Source organism: Neoarius graeffei, chromosome 10 (assembly GCF_027579695.1).
Source record: "Neoarius graeffei isolate fNeoGra1 chromosome 10, fNeoGra1.pri, whole genome shotgun sequence".
NCBI lineage: Eukaryota > Metazoa > Chordata > Actinopteri > Siluriformes > Ariidae > Neoarius > Neoarius graeffei.
The window spans coordinates 63,784,998-63,811,475 of NC_083578.1; the positions used below are offsets into that span (position 1 = coordinate 63,784,998).

At 41.5% G+C, this 26,478-nt stretch overlaps 1 protein-coding gene across 1 annotated transcript in view; it reads right to left on the minus strand.

Annotated features, from left to right (window-relative positions):
* Window positions 1-26,478, minus strand: part of uck2a (uridine-cytidine kinase 2a) — a 44,559-nt gene that overhangs the window by 16,011 nt on the left and 2,070 nt on the right. Inside the window, exons 2-4 of the mRNA XM_060932080.1 lie at window positions 2,098-2,257; window positions 1,837-1,933; window positions 1,221-1,363 (exon numbers count right to left, since the gene is read on the minus strand). Coding sequence (XP_060788063.1) covers window positions 1,221-1,363; window positions 1,837-1,933; window positions 2,098-2,257 — 400 coding nt within the window. The remainder of the gene's footprint in view (window positions 1-1,220; window positions 1,364-1,836; window positions 1,934-2,097; window positions 2,258-26,478) is intronic.

Genomic DNA, 26,478 nt, shown 5'->3' on the forward strand with positions numbered 1-26,478 from the left:
GCCTAGAGAAATGCATTTTTTTGCACTAAAACAGAATAGCAGTTAAATTCAGCAAGGTTTACTGAGTCCCTGGACAGAGACAACTATTCTCTAAACCGCACGGTAGCGGATATATTTGCAGACAAAAGCAGAGTAAATTTAGCCCTTTTAGAACCGCCCGGAAGTAGCAGACGGGAGCCATGTGACGTCACAGGTGCATGTCGGCCACGAACAACAACATGAGCGACCAAAGCGAGCAGGAATTTAGTGAGGGAGAAACTTTAAGTTTTAGTAGTTTCTCGTCAGTTCAAGATGATGACAATGTACTGACAGAGGAAGAAGAAGTGGCCAACGATAGGGAAGAAAAGAGAGGTATCGAACCGTACCGATTCGAGCCAGAATTGTCCAATGAGAGCGGGGTCAGTGATAGTGACAATGATAAACCTTAAGTTTCTATTTGATCCACGGCTTCAGCCAGCCTTTAAATGCTCATAACTCGGCCACCAGAGGTCCCAGCAAAGCCAAATTTTGCACGCACCTCCCTCTACATGATCCCCTACGAACCAGCACGGGCATGGCCCGGTAGGACCACGCCTTGGGACGTTATTCGCCCTGGTGCAAGCTCATCTCCGCGCCTTAAGGGGTTTGGATGACTGGAAGTTGATGATGCATTCCTCAAGTTAGTAGTATTACAGTTATGTTTGAAACAAAATGCTTTGCAGTTCATTGTAGCAAAGTCTTGACTAATTAGTGATTACCTTTATCTTTCAGGAAAAGGAACAGGGCCACTCCCTCCACGGCATTTGTGTTGCTGCACCCGGCAGCAATACATCGCTTTCCGGGCGCGTTCCCTTTTTTCTCTCCCCCTTCTTCTCCATAACAGTCATAGATTGTAGTTTAACGATTTGTCTCTCTTTCTACGTCGTGTTCTGTCACAAGTTTCCATCAAAATGAATGTAATCTAGCAGAGAGTCGGACAGAAGCTACACTGTGTGGACGTCAGTGGAAAACCCCCCGGTAAAACCACTCACACTCGCGGCGTCATGTGAAAGCCAGCTAATAATGGCAACGTTGGTACCGGGATTCCCTTGGCGGGAAATTTAAACTCGACAAATTCTGAATGTTCCCGACATAGGTTTCTATTATAAGTTTTCATTGTCGGGTCTTGTACTATTATTATCCAAGGAGGAAGGGGGTACATTTCTCTAGGCCTTTAATAGTGTTAGTCTGACGCTACTCACCTCTGCGTGAGAGTCGTGTATCAGCATCTGTGTCCACAAACAGTTTCATCTGAAAGAGATCCCGGATTTCCTGTGAATAGAACATGAGAATTCCCTCGAACAGCACCACGTCAGCCGGGTACACTGTCACCGTTTCCTTCTTCCTGTAGAGAAACACAGGCCAAATTATCTCATCTCATCTCATTATCTCTAGCTGCTTTATCCTTCTACAGGGTCGCAAGCAAGCTGGAGCCTATCCCAGCTGACTACGGGCGAAAGGCGGGGTACACCCTGGACAAGTCGCCAGGTCATCACAGGGCTGACACATAGACACAGACAACCATTCACACTCACATTCACACCTACGGTCAATTTAGAGTCACCAGTTAACCTAACCTGCATGTCTTTGGACTGTGGGGGAAACCGGAGCACCCGGAGGAAACCCACGCGGACACGGGGAGAACATGCAAACTCCACACAGAAAGGCCCTCGCCGGCCCCGGGGCTCGAACCCAGGACCTTCTTGCTGTGAGGCGACAGCGCTAACCACTACACCACCGTGCCGCCCCAAGCCAAATTATAAAGAAAATAAAACACTATCAATATGACTTTTTATGTAAGACCCCACAGGGGCCTACCTGGAATGGGTTACAAAGTCGTAGACTGGTATCTGAACTGTTCTTCCTTCCATGATGTCCCACAGAGTCTTAACTATTAACTCATTATCAAATGCATCTATGGAGAAGAAGGAATAAAGTGGATGAGGAAAAAAAAAGAACTGAATAGAGCTTACAAGGTCCATGATTGGTGCAAACTCCAAAACAACTTCTACAGGATAGATATCAGATTTAAAAACAAAAAAAAAAGCTAGCTTCCAACTTACACTACAGTTAGTTTACCTGGGTGGTCAAAGTTGAATTGTCCTTTAAGAGCTTTGGCCTTCTGTTCTGGGGTAAGCACCTTGTAGAAACTGTCCTGACTCAGGATGGCAACCTGCCTTTGGTGATGGTCAATTTTATTCTGGCCAAGAAGTTCCATAATCTTACCACACACGGATGACTGTAAGGAAAAATAAACAAAAATAATCATTCAAATATCTGTCTGACATATCAATCTGTACTAACAGTACACAGTCAGTTTAATGATCCTTAAAAAACAGTTGACATGATATGCAGGTCCTGACGCCTGAAAATCCGATAGGTAATTTTCTTATAAGCCATCCATCCATTACCCGTAACCGCTTATCCTGTGCAGAGTCATGGGCAAGCTGGAGCCTATCCCAGCTGACTATGGGCGAGAGGCACCCTGGACAAATCACCAGATCATCACAGGGCTGACACATACGAACAAACAACCATTCACACCTACGGTTAATTTAGAGCCACCAATTAACTTAACCTGCATGTCTTTGTACTGCGGGGAGAAACTGGAGCACCTGGAGGAAACCCATGCAGACATGAGGAGAACATGCAAACTCCATGCAGAAAGGCCCCAGTTGGCCACTGGGCTCAAACCCAGAACCTTTTTGCTGGAAGGCAACAGTGCTAACCATTACACCACCATGCTGCCCCTTCTTATAAGCCATTCAAACTTTATTTTAAAGGGCGCAATACTGTTGTATCAACTAAACCTTTAAAATACCAAAGTCATATTAAAAAAAGTTTAATTCATTAAAATATAATTAATGTTGCTGTAATTAATGCATGCTGAGGGCGTAATATTGAGATTGCTTCATCAGTATTCAGACCTCAGACAAAACTACTGACTTATGTGCTACTCAGACAGCTGTGCAGGACATGTCTGCAGAAGTGATCTCAGTTACAGCTGATTCAGTCCTTGAATTAATTACTTGAACCTTTTCTTCTACATTGAGGAGATGGGAGGTGACCACTGCTTAAAGTGATGGGAGGCAATTTATTACCTCCGCCAAGGAGGTTATGTTTTCGGTAGCATTGGTTTGTTTGTTTGTTTGTTTTTTGGTTTGTCTGTTAGCAACATTATGGAAAACGTAATGAACGGATTGCTCTGAAATTTTTTCCAGAGGTGTGACTGGGCACAAGTAACAATCCATTAAATTTTGGCGGTGATCCGGATCACCTTCTGGATCCCAGATTTTTTTAAAGGATTAATTTTTTCCCCAGGCGGCACGGTGGTGTAGCGGTTAGCGCTGTCGCCTCACAGTAAGAAGGTCCGGGTTCGAGTCCCGTGGCCGGCGAGGGCCTTTTCTGTGCGGAGTTTGCATGTTCTCCCCGTGTCCGCGTGGGTTTCCTCCGGATGCTCCGGTTTCCCCCACAGTCCAAAGACATGCAGGTTAGGTTAACTGGTGACTCTAAATTGACCGTAGATGTGAGTGTGAATGGTTGTCTGTGTCTATGTGTCAGCCCTGTGATGACCTGGCGACTTGTCCAGGGTGTACCCCGCCTTTCACCCGTAGTCAGCTGGGATAGGCTCCAGCTTGCCTGCAACCCTGTAGAACAGGATAAAGCGGTTAGAGATAATGAGATGAGATGATAATTTTTTCCCCATTGAAATGAATGGGCGCGTGACGCACAAAACAGATTTTTCCTTCTGTAGGCCAAACCGTAAGGTGTAAAGTCATGAAACTTGGTACACTGATAGAGAAGTGGACCCGGATTGATTTCATCAAGTTTCATGTTGGTATATCTCACGCTCTAGCGCCACCAACTGATCACAGTCTTACATGCGTTCATGCACGTAACTTTTGATCCGTATGTCCGATTTTCATAAGTCTGCTGCCGTTGGAATCCTTGGAGCTAGACGATTCCAACGCATCCTATGATGTCATTCTCCACCTAATGAGATTTTCCGCCATTTTGAATTTTGTCCAAAGTGAAGGTAGAGTGACCCTGGCCGCATGTTTTGTCCGATCATCACGAAACTTGGCAAACATGATCTCCAGTCCATGCCTAATGAATGATATTCATTTCGCTCTCATACGTCGAAGCATTCGCCCGTGGCAGCCAATCAAAATCGAAGCCACCAAACAGGAAGTGAGCGCATATCACGGAAACGCTTTGACGTATCAAGACCATATTTAGTGGCATGACTTTGGACACCATCCAAACTACCCTCATCAAATATGGTGTCATTTGGCCACTAGGGGGCGTCACAATTAGCAAAAACGTATTTTGGGTCATATCTCAGAAACGCTTTGACGTATCAAGACCATATTTGTTGAGATGACTTTCGGCACCAGTTCATGTACCCTCATCAAATTTGGTGTCATTTGGCCACTAGGTGGCGCCACAATGAGCAAAAACATGTTTTGGGTCATATCTCTTTACAGATTTAGAATTACATCTACATTTTCATGTTAGTGATGCTCTGGGATGTCCCTGTAAAGAACCTTGCCAGCCTGTCATCTCCGTATGAGAATCCGCCTTGTGTCTTGGCCAAACTTTCGCGTGTTGACACAAAACTTGTCGTGTGGGCATGCGGTCGCCTCTCTTGCCGGGTCGCCATGGCGGCGCACCTGAGCAAGCACACTTTCGCATTTTCTCCGGAAATGCATTCTAGTTATTATTATTACCTCCGCCAAGGAGGTTATGTTTTCGGTAGCGTTGGTTTGTCTGTTAGCAACATTACAGAAAAAGTAATGAACGGATTGCTCTGAAATTTTTTTCCAGGGGTGTGACTGGGCACAAGTAACAATCCATTAAATTTTGGCGGTGATCTGGATCACCTTCTGGATCCTGGATTTTTTTTAAAGGATTCTTGGTGGAGGTCTGCGCTCTCCGAGTGCTTTTCTAGTTTTAGAAGCATTTTTTTCTTGAAATTCTCTTTACATCCTGACAACAATGAATAAATCAAATGTGCTGACGATTTAAAAAAAACAATCCATCATCTGTGGCAGTCGCAGGGCAGTAAAAAGCACATCCAATCATTTCATTCGATCCACAGGAAATGACTGGATGGCCTACCTGTCCGTTTGCCCATGTCCTGTCATTGCGCATAACCAGAGTCTTCTACAATGCTAGGCAGACAGACTGTTAAAGCTAGCAAGCTATTCGCATAAGAATGGCAGGGAAAGGGCAGTCACAATTTCCAATTATACCTAACATTATATCTACAACAGCTTGCAATGCTAAACAAAGCAAGAAAAAAAAGACTGCAGTAGAAAACGCTATGATGAAAGAGTGATTGGATAAAGTAAAAGGTCAACCAGAATGAACATCAGCATGGCTTTTCAATAGTGAAAAGTGATGCGATAGTAACTGAATTTCTGTTGTACAGGTAATTATTTGGTTTGTATTGGTTTTTGTGGGGGCGGCACGGTGGTGTAATGGTTAGCACTGTCGCCTCACAGTAAGAAGGTTCTGGGTTCAAGCCCGGTGACCAACGGAGGCCTTTCTGTGTGGAGTTTGCATGTTCTCCCCATGTCTGTGTGGATTTCCTCCGGGTGCTCCAGTTTCCCCCACAGTCCAAAGACATGCAGGTTAGGTTAATTGAAGGCTCTAAATTGAATGTAGGTGTGAATTGTTGTTTGTCTCTATGTGTCAGCCCTGCAATAACCTGGTGACTTGTCCAGGGTGTACCCCGTCTCTCACCCATAGTCAGCTGGGATAGGCTCCAGCTTGCCCCCAACCTTGCACAGGATAAGCAGTTATGGATAATGGATGGATGGATGGTTTTTGTGGGAATTTGTTATTTTCCTTGTCCTACAGCAGTAGTCAGGCAGTGCGCATTCATACAGTATGTTTTGGAAGGAGGCCTGAAGGGAGGGGTGTTAAAACAAGTGTTTTACAGTTGGATGCTTTCAAAACCTAACTTAAAAAGCAAAGCAAAGGTTCGCATACTTTTGCCACTCACAGGTACGTGATATTGGATCATTTTCCTCAATAAATAAATAACAAAGTATAATATTTTGTCTCATTTGTTTAACTGGGTTCTCTTTATCTACTTTTAGGACTTGTGTGAAAATCTGATGATGTTTTAGGTCATATTTATGCAGAAATATAGAAATTTCTAAAGGGTTCACAAACTTTCAAGCACCACTGTACTTTTGGCCATATAATGTATATGCAGACATCTGCAAAGACACAGATACTCATCACATCCTGTTTTTGTTCACAGATCCTCGGTTACAATGGAGGTCTCATAATAAATCAGTCAAAAGACACAGGATGATGTATAAATGTATTATTACTCAGTTCTAATAATGAATAAACAATAAAACTGTTTTTACTGCCTACACTGTGAACATCACATCTCTCTCAATTCTCATCTCATCTCATTATCTCTAGCCGCTTTATCCTGTTCTACAGGGTCGCAGGCAAGCTGGAGCCTATCCCAGCTGACTACGGGTGAAAGGCGGGGTACACCCTGGACAAGTCGCCAGGTCATCACAGGGCTGACACATAGACACAGACAACCATTCACACTCACATTCACACCTACGGTCAATTTAGAGTCACCAGTTAACCTAACCTGCATGTCTTTGGACTGTGGGGGAAACCGGAGCACCCGGAGGAAACCCACGCGGACACGGGGAGAACATGCAAACTCCGCACAGAAAGGCCCTCACCGGCCACAGGGCTCGAACCCAGACCTTCTTGCTGTGAGGCGACAGCGCTAACCACTACACCACCGTGCCGCCCCTCTCTCAAATCTTCTTACATAAAACAAAGACCAGAAAGTGTCCTGTGGATTTAATCTATAATATTTTATCCATTTATTAAAATATCATTGCTATAACATCATCATAGCACTACAAGTGTCTGGTACTTGAATTTCCAAAGAAATTGTGATTTTAAATGCCCAACAATAAGTTAGCCTACATGTTACAGCTTATCAAAGCTTCAAATGATCCTACTTGGGTAATTCCAGCATTATAGGTGTGATATTTTACAGTCATATTGTCTTGAAAAATGTCTCACTGCCTGCACAATGGTAACAGTTTTCATGTCTTGTCATGTTACATATCAGGGTAAAGTGAGATCTATAAGTAAGATATTTCCACAGGTTGTAGTGACATTCATGAAGCAGAAAACAATATAAAGATTCCAGAATTATGGGAGTTTTGTATATATAAATAGTTATTCCATATATATTTTGTATATATAAATAGTTGTATATATAATAGTTATTATAACTGAGTGGTACATGAGCTGATAGCTGATGAGGCGCATAGCACTGAGTTGGCTGTAAGCCATGTACGAGATTGAGTGAAATAATTGTTTTATTCTATCCACATTCACTGGATTTTGAGAAACAGAGCATTTTTATTTTTTGCAAATTCAATAAATACAAACTTTATACAAAACGTCTGACAAAATCATTTCCACTTAGAATGTAAACAAAAAGGCAAAACAGTAGCAATTTGTGAAAAATGCTATAATAATAATTATTGAAAAAGAAACATTCTTACCATCAAATATTTTTATTCCATATTTTGTTGCTCTTTTTTTGTATTTTTTGGGGGTTTGTTTTCGACTAGAGTTTTTATTTCATCCTCGGTTGGTTCAGCAACACATTCTGCTATTTTGTTTTTCTCTACTCAGGGTATATGAGCTGATAGCCTAGCAGTAGAGTAGCTAATCAGAGCACATGATTGCTCATATCCAGTGAATAGGGACAGAATAATTTCCAATATCTTCACTTGTGAGGAAATCGATGAATTGTTTTGATAAATTTGGGTCCTTTTTTTTTAAATATGTCTATATAATAAAAAGAAAATCGCATGTTGGCTTGAAGATATTAAGTTTATCTTCTAGTGTTGAAAAACTCATATTTTTCATACGAAATACATCATGGATCTGAGTAACATATTTTCCAATATCTTCACGCCAATGACATCACTCCCAGTGATTTCATGCTGACTTGACATAAGTTGTCAAAATGGCGAACCGGTTCAAAATTAAAGTTCTTTTGATTAATTTGCTTTTTTTTTTGTGGATGTGCCCATATAATATAAAGAACATTACATGATAGTGCGAAGATATGAAGTTTATCTTCGAGTGGTGAATATATTCACGATTAAGCGAAGCGAATGAGTGAAAATATTTTCAACACAAGAAGATAAACTTCATATCTCCAAGCCAACATGTGATGTTTTATTTATTATAGACACATTCACAAACAAAAAGTACCTAAATTTATCAAATCAATTCCTTGATTTCCTCATGAGTGACATATAGAGAATCTCCATGTCTCGGATGTACATAGCTTGTATGAAAAATATGAGTGCCATATTTCCCAGTAAAAAAAATCTCGTGGCATTTATATATATATATATATATATATATATATATATATATATATATGGCTAGATAGATGCCCTTAACTGTATGGTACTATAATATAAAGAAGGTATTATGATCATCATAATAAGTCAAATGTCTAGCTCCTTTTATAACCAACAACACTTTAGCCACATGACAGTAATGTGTAGGGGTTAATACTAATTCGTAAATCCTTTTACATTTGGGAGTAACATAGAAAACAGGGCTGAGCAATGACTAAAACACAGTACCAAATAACACAAGGAAGAGTATTAAAATTAATTAACTGGTCAATAAAAGTCAGAGTACATTCATTTCATAAGAATGTCATAGGAGACGTGTCTTAACCCTTTGATGCAAAACATGGGTCAAAAGTGACCCGGCTGAGTTTTTATCTTCTATATCTTTGCAATAAATTAATTCCATCATTCAGTATTCAAGGTATTCCTCAGTTAACTTGTTTTTGACCATCATACATCCTTATTTTATTTTTTCCTTTCTTACTTTTTGAATAAAAACCCTTTTGGTATCACTACCCTTCTAATGCACAACATGGGTCAGAAACTACCTGCATTCATTTTCCAGGTTATTTCATGTATGGCTGAGTGTTTCTATGATATACTTTTGAAATAAATTCATTTTGTCATTTACTTTTCCAAATATGCAGTAAATATCTTGTTTTTGTTTAGCACAAATCATCATTTTTATTTTTCCTTTCTTAAGTTATGAAGAAGCACAGCTTTTGTAATTCTACATCAAGTTTACACACATGGGTCAGAAACGACCCGCATGCATTTACTACAGCGTTAGGTGGGAACTGTGAATCGTGCTTGTGTCAGACATTTCACAGCTCAGCACAGCGCCCTTTGCCCATCTAATACATGTAAGTAATGTTTTTCAATTGTTCTAACATTACCTTAGAAAAAAATTGATTATGTTTAGGTTACCTTGAGAGTGAGTAGATTACTTGTCAGAAATTTACAAGTAATTACTATTAGCTACTGAGCTGTTGACATATTCTACTTTAGTTAGCTAATTTTATTGTAGTTCGCTTAGCTAACTACATAATTAATAAATAAATAACTGGCCCCATTCACTGCTAAAGTAATTACTTGAAACAAATTATTATTATAGTATTAAGACATTTAATTTTAAATCACACTTGGATGACCCCATGTGCAGTAATATAAAAAGTATTTTTGTTCATAAAGTAGGAAAGAAAAAATTAAATTAATGATTTGTGGTAATTAAAAACAAGATATTTAAAGAATACTTGGAATATTCAATCATAAAATAAATTGATTTCAAAAGATAGAGCGAAGAAAAACTCAGTCAGCATGAAATAACCTGGAAAATGAATGCGGGTCATTTTTGACCCATGTTGTGCATTAGAAGGGGTGTGCATATGTTTTGCATCAAAGGGTTAAAGGCACAGCAAATAATTTCCCTGTTTCAAGATCTCACAACATCAATACCAAAACACTATTTACTCTGTTATTTCTGTCCACTAGCAAGCACTTTCCAGAGCTCTCATCAGCTGCAGTGCTACTTGCCTCAATCCATTTAACACATAATCTGCAAATTCTAACTGTTTCTGACCCTTTGTAAACAATTATAAACATGCTGCATGATTTTAAGAGAAACTGATATCACTACCTTACTATATTTATGCCTTTGAAATTGTACAGAAACCTATGAATAATGAATATATGTGAAATTGATTAAATCTTTCGACTATAACACTATTCTACAAATCACTAAGCCCTATCTAATAGAAAAAGGTTGAAAACTAATGATAAATGGTAGGCAATTGCACCATTTTTATGTCAGGGCTTGACTACACCCACATTAGTGAAAACTATCGTATGCTGCATCAGGACACAGAAAAAAAGCCAGGTGACCAGCCCTTGTGAATGCTGACTAAACATTCTTCTACCTCCGCCTAAGGCCCAGTGCAACCAACAGGCTACAGGATGCTGCACTTTAGAGAGCTAATTCCAGTGTCACTGAGGCTGTACTCAATCCTGTCAATATTATGTTAAAAGAACCACAAGAGCTAGAAAGTCCTGTATTCAATATAAATAGGCAAGCTATATTAAGTTCACTCTTTGGCCACATATCCTTAATTCTCATTGTAAGAACATGTACAGCATCAACACAGTGTCCTTACAGGAGCCCTCTGAAGACATAGCATAACTTTCAAAATCGAAAATAAAAGATCTAATGGAACCAGACGAGGTCAGTAACAAGCTATATCTTCGGAAGAGCAGTCAAAGCACACAAACATGGCCAAAATAAAAATAGTTCCTCATGTGAGTTGGAGAGATGTAGCAAGGCCAGCTGGTGATATAATACAGAAAAACAAGACGCACATATTAATATATAGAGAATAATAAAATAATAAGACTCTAAAATACACTGTATACAACAATATTAAAGGTAGACTGCCTTTCAGGTTTTTCAAGTTTAGGTCATAAAAAGAATTTTCCCTGACACCCAATTTTTTTTTTTGTTTGGTGGACCAAAAGCTACTGAATTTATTCTCTGCTATTAAATCTCTGCTATTTTTTCTTGCTTCACCATGACGCAATACAAGATACTACGTCATGCATCATGTGGTGGACTTTCCCCGCTCGCGCAAGGCATTGTGGGATACAAATTTGAAACAGGAGAGCACAATGGAAGATGCGAATGAAACTGGAAAGCCCGACTACAGTGACGGAAAGCGAGAAGAAAAGATGTTATGTTGCGAAGGAAAGGAAACGCAGGACCAAACTAATAAATATCAGCAGTCACCAAGCACCTCAGTGTGATCAACTGTTCGTTTAGTGACAGAATGATGGAACTGTCAGTGCACGGTCAAGGTAAACCTGTAGATGGCAGTAATGCAACACTGGATGCCAGCTGCTATAAAACCCAAAAGATGAAGAAGAAGAAGAAGCCAAAGGTAAGCATGCACACACAGACTTCCTCTCTCTCTGCTTGACTGTGCAAAGCGAATGATTTCATGCACATTATTTGCAAGGGAATGCCCTCAAATTAAATAACTTCCCAGACACAGAATGGCCTGGGGTTTTTTGTTTGTTTGTTTGTTTGTTTGTTTGTTCTTAGATATTACAGAAATAAACATACAGGCCAAAATCTAATAACTTCGCTCCACTGACCTCAAATTTTAACAGCATGTGTGGAAACAGGTCAAAATTTTATCTCATCTTATCTCATTATCTGTAGCCGCTTTATCCTGTTCTACAGGGTCGCAGGCAAGCTGGAGCCTATCCCAGCTGACTACGGGCGAAAGGCGGGGTACACCCTGGACAAGTCGCCAGGTCATCACAGGGCTGACACATAGACACAGACAACCATTCACACTCACATTCACACCTACGGTCAATTTATGGCCCTTTTCCACTACCCTTTTTCAGCTCACTTCAGCTCGCTTCAGCTCACTTCAGCCCGACACGGCTCGCATTTCGACTACCAAAGAACAGCACAACTCGGCTCGCTTCAGCCCTGCTTAGCCCCTAAAACTCGCACTGTTTTGGAGTGGGGCTGAAGCGAGCCAAAGCGAGCCGAGTGAGGCTGGGGGCGTGAGCAGACACTCCCCTGTGCACTGATTGGTGAGGAGGAGTGTCCTCACACGCCCACACACGCCCCGCGAGCACGCTGGGATCTGTAAACACCGTAAACCCGGAAGAAGAAGAATTACGAATTACGAGAATTTCTGAAGCCTTATGCGCCTCGCCTCATCTATACGCTCTTGCCAGTATCTGTTGGCGTTGTCGGTGACAACAAGCCACAGCACCAAGACCAGCAACACTAACGACTCCATGTCCTCCATGTTTATTGTTTACTATTCGGGTCGTGAGACTACCGCTTAAAAGATCACTGATGTCACTGTTTGCGCTGCTTAACGACATCACGTGACGTCCACCCACTTTTGCTAACTCCACCCAATGTGTCCACCCACTTCCAGCCAGCACGGTTCAGCGCGGTTGTAGTCGAAATGCAACTTCAATAGCCCCGCTCAGCTCGACTCAGCCCAACTCAGCACGGCACGGCTCAGCCCGACTCAGCCGCGTTTGTAGTGGAAAAGCGACATTAGAGTCACCAGTTAACCTAACCTGCATGTCTTTGGACTGTGGGGGAAACCGGAGCACCCGGAGGAAACCCACGCGGCTCATCGTCAAAATTTTATGTTTAATGTTTTTTGTTTTTATCTTTTTTAGGTATAGAAATGCCATTCACTGAAAAAGAAAAGGCGTTTTAAGTGTTAGAGTACGCTCGAACACAGTCAAACAAGACTGTGCAGCGTGCATTTATGAGAGAATTCTCTAAAAATGCACCAACTGCAATGCAGATTTGGACACGGCACAAAAAGTTCAAAGAGGAAGGCTGGGTTAGGGTTAGGCGCGCATATTGAAAATTTGTGAAATCTTTCATGGAATCCACATACCTTTGAATTTCTCATTCAAATTTTGAGGAATAACTCTTATATTGCTCAACATTAAGCCTGTTCAGTTTCATTTGCCTAGACTATGTAGTTTCTGGGATATTTACATCTCAAATAATATAAAATTTTTTGAAACACCCTGTATATCACAATGACAAAATTTCAGAGGTAGCTAAATTTCACCAATTTTATGAAATTGAAAGGCCATCTAGGTTTAAGTACATGCCTGTTTCATAGAATTAAAATGTTCAATTTGTTGACAATGGTAGCACGGTGGTGTAGTGGTTGGCACTGCTGCCTCACAGCAAGAAGGTTCTGGGTTTGAGCCCAGCGGCCGACAGGGGCCTTTCTGTGTGGAGTTTGCATGTTCTCCACGTGTCTGCGTGGGTTTCCTCCGGGTGCTCCGGTTTCCCCCACAGTCCCAAAACATGCAAGCTAGGCTAATTGGTTGTTCTAAATTGACCGTAGGTGTGAATGAGTGTGAATGGCTTATTGTCTCTATGTGTCAGCCCTGTGATGACCTGGCGACTTGTCCAGGTGTACCCTGCCTCTTGCCCATAGTCAGTTGGGATAGGCTCCAGCTTGCCTGCAACCCTGCACAGGATAAGCGGCTACAGATAATGGATGGATGGAATTTGTTGATAACAGTTCACCTTGGACACCATTCATGTAAAAGCAGAACGTTGAGCAAGCTTTCTGTACACTTGCTGTGAGGCCAATTTTTGAAGATAAATCCTGTGCTAAACTGAAAGCACTAAATTAATCTGTATTTCAAGACTGTGTATAGTGACAACTAAGGGCTTTGCCATCCTTCGAGAATTACACAGGTAGTGCACTGGTGGGTAATTTTTGTGATACTTCCTAATAGGCCCTAACAACTGTATTTTGGATTATGTTTAGTAGCTTACCAAGGTTCTAGTAACCCTTTTCAGTTTAACCATCTGGTTCCTTACAGCTGCAGTCAGTAGGGTTGAGAAGAGAGTGGACTCAGCTTGAAAATTTGAACGAGTACAACTTCCAGGTCCCTCCCCTCCCTCTCTACTGCACTCCAGCCCTGCCTCCAGAACCCCACCCTGCAGAGGAGGCTGCTGTGTACGTGCAGTTGTTTGAGAACAGAAACTGTTGTGAATAGTAATAAGTAAGCAGTAAACCATTTATGAGCACATTTGAGCACAGGCACACATAAATAACACTAAACACCAAACCAATATGACTGTCTGGGCACTTCACAAAGATATTTTCAGCAACTTTCAAATAAAACAATGTTACTGTCACCATTACCTAAGATTACATAAGATTATCTTTGTGTTTTGGTTTGTTTTTTTCAATAATTAAAACAAGCATAAATCAAGCAGGCATAAATATCCATCAAGCAGAAATGTTGCAAACTTGGCATCAGTTTTGAATCCTTTCAGGTGTTCATGAGCGAGCAGTGTTGCCAGTTACAGTCAATGGAAAGTAGCTAAAGCCTGCACAAAAAGTAGCTCAATGCTGTAAGATAACATCATGTGCTAATTAGGATATTGCTGACATCATCACAATTATATTTACATTCTGCATAGTGTCAGATGGTGGGCGGCATGGTGGTGTAGTGGTTAGCGCTGTCGCCTCACAGCAAGAAGGTCCTGGGTTTGAGCCCAGCGGCCGACGGGGGCCTTTCTGTGTGGAGTTTGCATGTTCTCCCTGTGTCTGTGTGGGTTTCCTCCGGGTGCTCCGGTTTCCCCCACAGTCCAAAGACATGCAGGTTAGGCTAATTGGTGGCTCTAAATTGACCGTAGGTGTGAATGTGAGTGTGAATGGTTGTCTGTGTCTATGTGTCAGCCCTGTGATGACCTGGCGACTTGTCCAGGGTGTACCCCGCCTCTCACCCATAGGCCAAGTTTACATTAGACCGTATCTGTCTCGTTTTCTTCGCGGATGCACTGTCCATTTACATTAAACCGCCTGGAAACGCCGGGAAACGGGAATCCGCCAGAGTCCACATATTCAATCCAGATCGTGTCAGCTCCGGTGCTGTGTAAACATTGAGATACGCGGATATGCTGTGCTGAGCTCTAGCTGGCGTCGTCATTGGACAACGTCACTGTGACATCCACCTTCCTGATTCACTGGCGTTGGTCATGTGACGCGACTGCTGAAAAACGGCGCAGACTTCCGCCTTGTATCACCTTTCATTAAAGAGTATAAAAGTATGAAAATACTGCAAATACTGATGCAAATACTGCTCATTGTGTAGTTATGATTGTCTTTAGGCTTGCCATCCTTCCACTTGCAAGTGGTAAGTGATATGTGCTGGGATCACACACACAGCGGCTCAGTCCCGAATCACAGCTTGTGCACTTCACTCGCGTGCTCTGTGAGCTGCGCAAGGCCGGAGTGCGCACCCTCCAGAGGGCACTCGCTGTTCAGGGCGGAGTGATTTGGAGCGCAGGATGCCTGCGGAGCCGAGCGTATCCGTGTATTGGTGTTGCTGTGTGCACGCAAATCGTGTATTGGTGTTGCTGTGTGCACACTAATCGTTTTAAAAACGTTAATCTGATGATCCGCTGATACGGTCTAATGTAAACATGGGCATAGTCAGCTGGGATAGGCTCCAGCTTGCCTGTGACCCTGTAGAACAGGATAAGCGGCTACAGATAATGGATGGATGGATAGTGTCAGATGGTGTCTTCCCCTACATCTGTTTGCTTATCTCCTACATTCTGTGCTCACATATACTGTATTTTAATACAGCCAAATTCCCAATGAAGCTGCTTTCATTTACATTTTTTTTCTGTTTCTGCTATCAGACAACAGAACAAGTATGACATCGTGACTGAGACGTGGCCCATTAAGACTACATGTTAACCAGCACTCACTTCCAAGCCGTTTTCAAGCTGCTGCTCTGCACAGTTAAATTCATATTTTATAACCATGACGGTATCTGACAAAATTGCCATACACATCATTTAAAGACAAGAGCTGTGTTGTGATTTTGGCTACATTTACATGTAAAATGATCACTCAGAGAGAAAGTTTGACGCGACAGGATATCTTCCTTATTTTTTCTCTCACCTCTCACACAGCCTCTGCCTTTCTGGATAACAAACTACAAGAAGGATGTTCAGTTTTCAGTCAGGGATGATTAGGCCTAATCTGCACCCTAGTGGATAAACCTTTTAATCCTCCAGATATTTAAAAAAAAAAAAAAAAAACTTAACTCTTTTCTATGGAAAGTAGCTACAAGTTGTCCAAATTGTAACTAAATTTGAAAAAACGTGTATATACACACACACACATATGTTTTTTTCAAATTTAGTTACAATTTGGACAACTTGTAGCTACTTTCCATAGAAAAGAGTCAAGTTTTATATATACAGTATATATATATATATATATATATATATATATATATATATATATATATATATATACACATACACACACACACATATAGGGGTCTGGAAAGTTGCTAAATCTAGCAAGAAAGTCACTGAGTTGGAAACAATGTTCACTGTTCAATGTTTCATCAGACACTCCTTCTGGCTCTGACTGGGTGTTTTGATTTGGGTGCAGTGGATTCTTGTAAATGGCATTAAAAGCATGAGACAGAGCCAGGTGAGCCTGATTTTTCACAGTTTATATGTCGCATGTACTACAGTCAGGACATAGTGACAGTTTTAGCAAATATGACAAAAAATTATTTTTATACAGGTTACCTACTGCAGCTTTAATTCCTTACCATGTTGAGCCACGATGGATTAAAGACAATGCATAAGAGACTAAAATTTAGAAAATGTCTGCTATCAATGGGGGCGGCACGGTGGTGTAGTGGTTAGCACTGTCGCCTCACAGCAAGAAGGTCCTGGGTTCGAGCTCAGCAGCCAGCGAGGGCCTTTTTGTGTGGAGTTTGCATGTTCTCCCCGTGTCTGCGTGGGTTTCCTCCGGGTGCTCCGGTTTCCCCCACAGTCCAAAGACATAATTGATGGCTCTAAATTGACCATAGGTGTGAATGTGAGTGTGAATGGTTGTTTGTCTCTGTGTGTCAGCCCTGCGATAACCTGGCAACTTGTCCAGGGTGTACCCCGCCTCTCGCGCGTAGTCAGCTGGGATAGGCTCCAGCTTGCCTGTGACCCTGTAGAACAGGATAAAGCAGCTAGAGATAATGAGATGAGATGAGATCTTGTGACGTCAAACATTTTTTTTTAAAATGGATATGGTGTGAGTCAGTCATGGTATATTCAGGATTTATTCTATCCATATTCACTGGATACGAGCAATTGTGCACTCTGATTAGCTGCTTTACTACTAGGTTATCAGCTCATATACCGTGAGTAGAGAAAAACAAAATGGACGAAATAAACACTCTACTCAAAAACAAAACCCCAAAAAATAAAAAAATTAAAAAAATATGGGATGAAAGTATTTGATGGTAACAATGTATCTTTTTCATTTTTCAAGAATTATTATTATAGCATTTTTCACAAATTGCTACTGTCATTTCGCCGGTTTCTTTACATTCTAAGCAGAAATGATTTTGTCAGAAATTTTATGTAAGGTTTTTATTTATCAATTTTGCAAAAAATAAAAATAAACAATGCTCTATTTCTCAAAATCCAGTGAATGTGGATAGAATAAAACAGTTATTCCACTCAATCTCGTCATACATGGCTTATAGCTAACTCAGCACTACGCTCCTCATTGGCTATCAGCTCATGTGTGACTCAGTTTTGTGGAAATGCCATGAACTCACGTCATGGTTTCAAGCTATACGGCCAACTCGAGTCTTTTTTGTTTTTTACAGTAAAGACAGACAAAAATAGAAGTCATTAATACAATTGAAACAAAAACAATAACATTTCAGTCAGGGGGATTTTCAACTGAACACATTAAAATAACCACACAAATCAATAGTTTTAACAGCTTTCTGATTTTGTGAATCAGTAATTGCTTTTATGTACTGCGTGGTCTCTTTTTCAAATACCAAAAATAACGCTTCAGGAACTGACTCAAGTCACAGCTGTGGCTCTACGAGCATTTCTGTGTGTGTAGCTCCACATATGATGATCATGCTTGGTGAGATAGATAGATAGATAGATAGATAGATAGATAGATAGATAGATAGATAGATAGATAGATAGATAGATAGATAGATAGATAGATAGATAGATTAAAAAAGCGATAGCATGAATACATTGCACATGCGCAGGTCGAAGGTCACTCCAACGTAAACAACAAACATGCCTGCCTCCAGTGAGCTTATGCTGAGATTAAATCTTAACATTTTGAAATGTTAAAAAGTTTAGAATTTTTTGATGAGGGATATAAATCAAATATATGATGCACTGAGAGGCACCGGTAATTATAGATTTTCTTCGGTGACTGGCATAGTACTATTTTCTTCGGGGCTGCACCCCTCACAAAATAGTACTATACAGTACCAGTCACCTCAGAGAATCCATCATTTCAACCGGAGCCTCTCAGTACATGGTTTTACAAATAAGCAGATAAAAGGTCTTGAGTTGATTTCAAGTGTGAAGTTTGTCAATGCTAGTAAAGCAAGCCATCGTTAGGCTGAAACATCAAAACACACCCATACAGCAAAAACATTAAGTGTGGCCAATTCAGCTACTTGCCACATTCCTAAAAAAGAAAGGAAAAAAAAAAATCAAAAGCCCATATGACCATGAAGGAAACTGTGGTGAATAATGGAATAATTTTTTCACTGGTGAAGAAAAACCCTTTTACAACAGTTGGCCAAATCAAGAACAGCCCCCATGGTAAACTGCCCCTAGATGTGAATGAATGTGTGCGTGCATGGATTGCAATGGATGAACATCCCATCAAGGGTCATTCTCCTGCCTTGCATCCAGTGTTACTAGGATTGGCTCAGGGTCCACCATGACCGTGATCATGATAAAGAGTCTTTAAATATATATATATATATATATATATATATATATATATGGGGCAGCACGGTGGTGTAGTGGTTAGCGCTGTCGCCTCACAGCAAGAAGGTCCGGGTTCAAGCCCTGTGGCCGGCAAGGGCCTTTCTGTGCGGAGTTTGCATGTTCTCCCCGTGTCTGCGTGGGTTTCCTCCACGTGCTCCGGTTTCCCCCACAGTCCAAAGACATGCAGGTTAGGTTAACTGGTGACTCTAAATTGACCGTAGGTGTGAATGTGAGTGTGAATGGTTGTCTATGTGTCAGTCCTGTGATGACCTGGCGACTTGTCCAGGGTGTACCCCGCCTTTCGCCTGTAGTCAGCTGGGATAGGCTCCAGCTTGCCTGCAACCCTGTAGAACAGGATAAAGCGGCTAGAGATAATGAGATTTTATATATATATATATATATATATATATATATATATATATATATATATATATATGTATGTATGTATGTATGTATATATATATATATATATATATATATATATATATATATATATATATATATATACACAGTGGTACTTGAAAGTTTGTGAACCCTTTAGAATTTTCTATATTTCTGCATAAATATGACCTAAAACATCATTAGATTTTCACACAAGTCCTAAAAGTAGATAAAGAGAACCCAGTTAAACAAATGAGACAAAAATATTATACTTGGTCATTTACTTATTGAGGAAAATGATCCAATATTACATATCTGTGAGTGGGAAAAGTATGTGAACCTTTGCTTTCAGTATCTGATGTGATCCCCTTGTGCAGCAATAACTGCAACTAAACGTTTCTGGTAACTGTTGATCAGTCGTGCACACCAGCTTGGAGGAATTTTAGCCCATTCCTCTGGACACAACAGCTTCAACTCTCGGATGTTGGTGGGTTTCCTCACATGAACTGCTCGCTTCAGGTCCTTCCACAACATTTCCATTGGATTAAGGTCAGGACTTTGACTTGGCCATTCCAAAACATTAACTTTATTCTTCTTTAACCATTCTTTGGTAGAACGACTTGTGTGCTAAGGGTCGTTGTCTTGCTGCATGACCCACCTTCTCTTGAGATTCAGTTCATGGACAGATGTCCTGACATTTTCCTTTAGAATTTGCTGGTATAATTCACAATTCATTGTTCCATCAATGATGGCAAGCCGTCCTGGCCCAGATGCATCAAAACAGGCCCAAACCATGATACTACCACCACCATATTTCACAGATGGGATAAGGTTCTTATGCTGGAATGCAGTGTTTTCCTTCCTCCAAATATAATGCTTCTCATTTAAACCAAAATTTCCATTTTGGTCTCATCTGTCCACAAAACATTTTTCCAATAGCCTTCTGGCTTGTCCACATGACCTTTAGCAAACTGCAGACGAGCAGCAATGTTCTTTTTGGAGAGCAGTGGTTTTCTCCTTGCAACCCTGCCATGCACACCATTGTTGTTCAGTGTTCTCCTGATGGTGGACTCATGAACATTAACATTAACCAATGTGAGAAAGGCCTTCAGTTGCTTAGAAGTTACCCTGGGGTCCTTTGTGACCTCGCTGACTATTACACGCCTTGCTCTTGGAGTGATCTTTGTTGGTCGACCACTCCTGGGGAGGGTAACAATGGTCTTGAATTTCCTCCATTTGTACACAATCTGTCTGACTGTGGATTGGTGGAGTCCAAACTCTTTAGAGATGGTTTTGTAACCTTTTCCAGTCTGATGAGCATCAACGATAATTTTTCTGAGGTCCTCAGAAATCTCCTTTGTTCGTGCCATGATACACTTCCACAAACATGTGTTGTGAAGATCAGACTTTGATAGATCCCTGTTCTTTAAATAAAACAGGGTGCCCACTCACACCTGATTGTCATCCCATTGATTGAAAACACCTGACTCTAATTTCACCTTCAATTTAGCTGCTAATCCTAGAGGTTCACAATCTTTTGCCACTCACAGGTATGTAATATTGGATCATTTTGCTCAATAAATAAATGGCTAAGTATAATATTTTTGTTTCATTTGTTTAACTAGGTTCTCTTTATCTACTTTTAGGACTTGTGTGAAAATCTGATGATGTTTTAGGTCATTTTTATGCAGAAATATAGAAAATTCTAAAGGGTTCACAAACTTTCAAGCACCACTGTGTGTGTGTATATATATATATATATATATATATATATATATATATATATATATATATATATATATATGTGTGTATGTATGTTCCCCTCTCAAAACATTGGAAAGGCAAGGCCAATTCTTTTGTTTTTGCTATACACTAAAGATATGAGTTTGAGATCAAAAGTTGAATATGAAACAACAGATTCAAATTTCAGCTTTCATTTCTGATTGTTTACATCAAGATGTGTTAAAAACATCGAACATGGCAGACTTTCAGCTGTTGTTTGTTTTCAGTCTCCTCTTCAGTAAGTGAAAGGCATGCTCAACTGGGTTAATGTCTGGTGATTGACTTGACCAGTCAAAAACTTTTTCCCCTGATGAACTCTTTTGTTGTGTTGGCAGTGTGCTTTGGTTTTCAGGTCAGGTCAGAGTTATGGTTGACTCTGCTACTGGTAACATGTAACCCAGTACCACCTGCCACATGGACGGGTAGTCTGCATCTAAACCGGCTCCCCAACCAATGTATGTTGGTGAGGAGGATGGCATGTCACCCAGCCAGCAGGATTAAAAACAAGACCTGACAAAGGGCTGGATGAGCTCCTCGCAAGCCAGCAACCAACATGCAAGCCTGGTATCGACTGGTAGCCATATTACCAAAGGGCTATCAAAAGACACCGTGTAAAGCAGCTTGATGCAGTTCATAAGCGTTGTTGACAGAGGATTGCAGGAATATCCTGGCACAATCATGTACCAAACACTGAAGTGCTGTCTCACTGCCGTACACTTGGAATTCAGGCTGACATCATGAAAGCCCACCCGTGCTGGGCTGGACATGTTGTTAGGATGAGTGATGAAAAATTACCTTGTGCTCTACTGTGTGGTGAACTGTCTAATGGGGTGCGCTCAGTTGGTGTGCCAAAGAAGCATTTTAAAGATCTGCTTAAGAGTTCACAAACCAAATGCGGCATATTGGACTTTGAAGTGCTTGTCCAGAACAGATCCCAATGGAAAACAGCGATAAAGAGTAGTGTAACAAAGTTTGAGCAGTGGTGGGTTAAAGACCTCAAGGAATGTCGCCATTGCCGAAAGGAAAGAATATCAGCACTTGGAGGTTATACCTGTGATAGATGTCCCAAAGTCTGTGGTTCAGCATTTGGAGTAGTGAGCCATCGCAGACCTCACAGCTGCAAAGGGAGAGATGAAGCAGTTCTCTTGTAGAACATGGATCTGTCACTCACAACAGCCAAACCAAGCATAGTGTGTTTTGGGTCATTTTCATCTCTGATGAAGTTCCTCCCAATTAGACTCAATACATTTCTCGATAAATTGGTAGGCAGAATGAATCTTAGTTGCAGAACATTTGTGGCTTCTCTCGGTATCTCATCTTCCTTGCGAAGACCAATCTGGCCTTCTGATTCTTACCACTGATGAGTGGTTTGCATTAGAGCCCTGCACTCCCGCGGGAGTCCCGGGACCCGACACAAAGCAGTGCGGCGCGGGACAAATTTTGAAAGCTCATTGCGGGCGCGGGCAGGAGAGGTGATAAGCTGCAGTCCCGCTAACTAAAAACGTGTTTAAAATAAAATTTATAAATTATTAATTTATGTCTATCATATATAATTTGTGCTGGATATTTTATTTGGCATTAATAAAAACATTTTAAGATGCCTAAATTTGCGGATGTGGTCTAATCTTGTGTACGTTTCCGATTCCTTTCCGCTCTTCCGTGTTTGAGATCTCCGATCATGGCAGAAGAGCAGAGCTCCTCTAGTGAAGCTCACACTGGGTTAACAACTGCACCTCTCAGTGCTTAGTTTCACCTAATCAACTTTGTCTGAAGGTGTCAACTGCATTCAACATGGCGGACGGAATGTCTCGAATGTTTAAAGGGCTGATGACACGAACATGACTCTATGCAATTTCTTAAATACAACATGGCAAACATGTTAGACTTCTGTTATAATTACGTGAAAAGAAGCTGTTGTTACGTGAATATCCAACTTTTAATTGCACAGCGCAAGAAAACTGGGTCCGTGGCTCGCGGCCATGTTGTGACGTCAGCGGGAGAACATGCTGCGGTTCACTGGCTGTTCTACTCTGGTTCTACTCAATGGAAATGGCGCATGAAAACGCCGGTGAACTCTCTAGTGCTAGCTCTTCCTCTTCTGGGAGTCTAGAACTGTGTTGATCTCTTCCGAATAGAATCTATGATAGTCTACCCTCTTTACCCTTTGCCTCTCGTTGCTAGGCGGCAGTTACATGAAAGCCGCAAGCTTTCACAAGCAAATACATGACTGATATCACGCCAATTTTATGATTACATTTATGATTATCATGTAGAATCTAGGGCGGCACGGTGGTGTAGTGGTTAGCGCTGTCGCCTCACAGCAAGAAGGTCTGGGTTCGAGCCCCGGGGCCGGCGAAGGCCTTTCTGTGCAGAGTTTGCACGTTCTCCCGGTGTCTGCGTGGGTTTCCTCCGGGTGCTCCGGTTTCCCCCACAGTCCAAAGACATGCAGGTTAGGTTAACTGGTGACTCTAAATTGACCGTAGGTGTGAATGTGAGTGTGAATGGTTGTCTGTGTCTATGTGTCAGCCCTGTGATGACCTGGCGACTTGTCCAGGGTGTACCCCGCCTTTCGCCCGTAGTCAGCTGGGATAGGCTCCAGCTTGCCTGTGACCCTGTAGGACAGGATAAAGCGGCTAGAGATAATGAGATGAGATGTAGAATCTATAGCTCTACATACCTTTATCTTATGTCGTTTCACAACACATGTTCTGACAGGAGGACTGTCTTTGGATCCGGCATAGCTACTAGTAGACCCCCTCCGGAATACTGGCAGTGTTGCCAGATTGGGAGGAATCCCGCCCAGTTGGTGCATTTTGGTGGGTTTTGAACATATTTTGGGCTGGAAAACTTCAGCAGTATCTGTCGACTCGCCACCTTAAACTTTCTAGCGCCACCAGCAGCTCAAAGTCTCAAATTTTGATCACGCATTACTCACTGACCGTTCATCGCTCACGGGCAAGCTATACATCAAAACGTGCGGCTCGATCGAGATACTGCTGACGTTTTCCAGCCCAAAATATGTTCAAAACCCACCAAAATGCACTTGAAACCGCTCAACTGGGCGGGAAACCTCCCAATCTGGCAACACTGTGTAGGCACTGCTGATGGTAGTAACACACGTTTGTGCTGAACTGCACACCCAAGAGATTCTTTTAAGCTGGGAAGGGTGTCAAAACAATCCAAATCGAAGTGTTCAGAGCACAGGACGGATGTTGGTGAGGGCTCCCACTTGTCACGAGTGCGCCTGAGTTGCTTCACCCACTTCGCATGCAGCTCGGGATCTCTGGGAAACTTGAATAAACTTACCCCATTCTTGTAGGTTTTGGAGCAAAAGCCGGCATCACAACGCGAAGGCATAATAACTTATATATATATATATATATATATATATATATATATATATATATATATATAATGTATAATAACAATACTAATAATGACAAACTGAACACCTGTCGCATCAACAACAAACTGGTAAGTTAGGAGGAAGGTTCGTTCGCTGACGTCATATAGCTCCTCCTCCTCTTTCGTCTCCTGGGTGCTGCAGCCCCGTCAAATTTGCCCAAATAGCCGCGTTTTTTATCATAACTTGTAAAATAGGTGCCTTCGTGAATTAATATATGGATCATCGGGATTTACTTTTTATGTTATAAAACATCGCCAAAGATGTCAAAAACGTGTCATCAGCACTTTAAATATCTCAGTTGTTTGACGGTGTATCGCACAGATTGTTCAATTTAAAGGGAGAAATAGACAGTGTATAATCTGAGGAGCTGGTTGTGGTTGCGCAACACTTCATATGAGAGGAGAATGAAATCACGGTTGGAATCATAACGCCACAGACTCGGAAGTGGGAGTGGGAGTGCGCAAAGCGAGAGCTGTCAATCAAAGCGAGAGCTGTCAATCATGAGCGCATGCAGCGCTCAACTTGGAATGTGTCAGCAGAATGTCAGAGTCTAAACAATAAACTTACAATAAACCTAACAATGCCACCTATAAATACACAACATGTAGATCTACATAACGTTATCTGTGTCATCTCACAACAGTTTGCTTAGCTATTTTTAATCAGGGCAAACAGCCTTATAGCCAAAACTAGTATATGATGCTTTAATTTATGGAGATGCCTTTTGTTTACACGTGATTTCCAAATGAGGGGTATTGAAATTTTATATTAGTCTAAATGAACATCTACACCAAGTTGCAAGCATCAGGGGAAGATTATGGACGCACCAAATTTGGCTTAACGGTCATTTAATGGTGAAATGCCGTTCGCACTGTCAGCCAACTTCGGGTTGTTTCTCTGAATTCCGACAATAAACGAGACCATCTGAACACATCTGAAAACATCGTGGTTTGAACTGTGTTGGTTCAAATCAACTTGGTTCAGACCAAGTTGGTACTACAGCTTTGGGAAACAGTCGTTTTTTGGATGTTAGTTAGTTCAAACTTGCATCGTACCATATTGGTTTAATGCTAACTTGGTTGGTTGTTTGGGAAACGCACCCCTGAACGTGAGCTGTAGATATTTATGCTCAAATCCACTCAAAGTAGGGAGCGGGGCACCATCACGCTGTGTCTTTAAATTATATTAATTTCTTATAGGCCTACTTGTATTTCCTAGAATGTAAATGTGAGGAGTGACATATATAAGCTATGTGCAATGTACAATATTCTTAATATCCATTGTAGATTTTGGTAGGTGTGTTGGGTATCTCTGTAAAGCCTCAGCTGCACATGCTGCCTGGCAACGCGCACCCTCGCTACGTGCGCTAGGTGAAGGATCGGTCAGTGGAAAGCTCAGCTAAGCTCAGCATGTTTAATTCCCCAAGCCAATGACAAGAACTTTCGTGAGAAATAACGCGAACGTCTGCATCATGCGGGATTTGCGGGCGGGAGCGGGACAAAATATGGCAGGCGCGGGCGGGAGCATGACTGAAAATCATAATTATTTGCGGGAGCGGGACTGCACAATGCGGGAGCGGGCGGGAGCGGGACTGAAAATTCTGTCCCGCGCAGACCTCTAGTTTGCATCTTATCGTATGACCTCTGCCCTATGGAGGTTGTTGGTGATGTCACTAACTGTTGTTTTTGGGATTTCTTCACAGCTTTGACAATGTTTTTGTCATCAACTGCTGTTGTTTTCCATGGCCAACCTGTTCGGTGTTTGACTGTTAGCACACCAGTGGTTTCTATGCATTGTATTGTATTGGCTACACCCAATGTTTGTGCATTGGCTCTGATCAATTTTTTCCTCTTTGCTCAGCTTCAAAATGGCTTGCTTTTCTCCCATAGATAGCTCTCTGTTCTTCATGTTGTTTATATATAATATTTTTTTTAACAACATACAGGCAAAATCCAGGGCTCAAAAAAGAGCAGACATTCAGAGCTATTAATTATTTAAACAATCAATGTAACAGGGCACACCCTGGCAATGGGAAACACCTGTCAGTCAAGACTGTTGGAAAAGCTTTCCAGGTGACTACCTCATGAAGC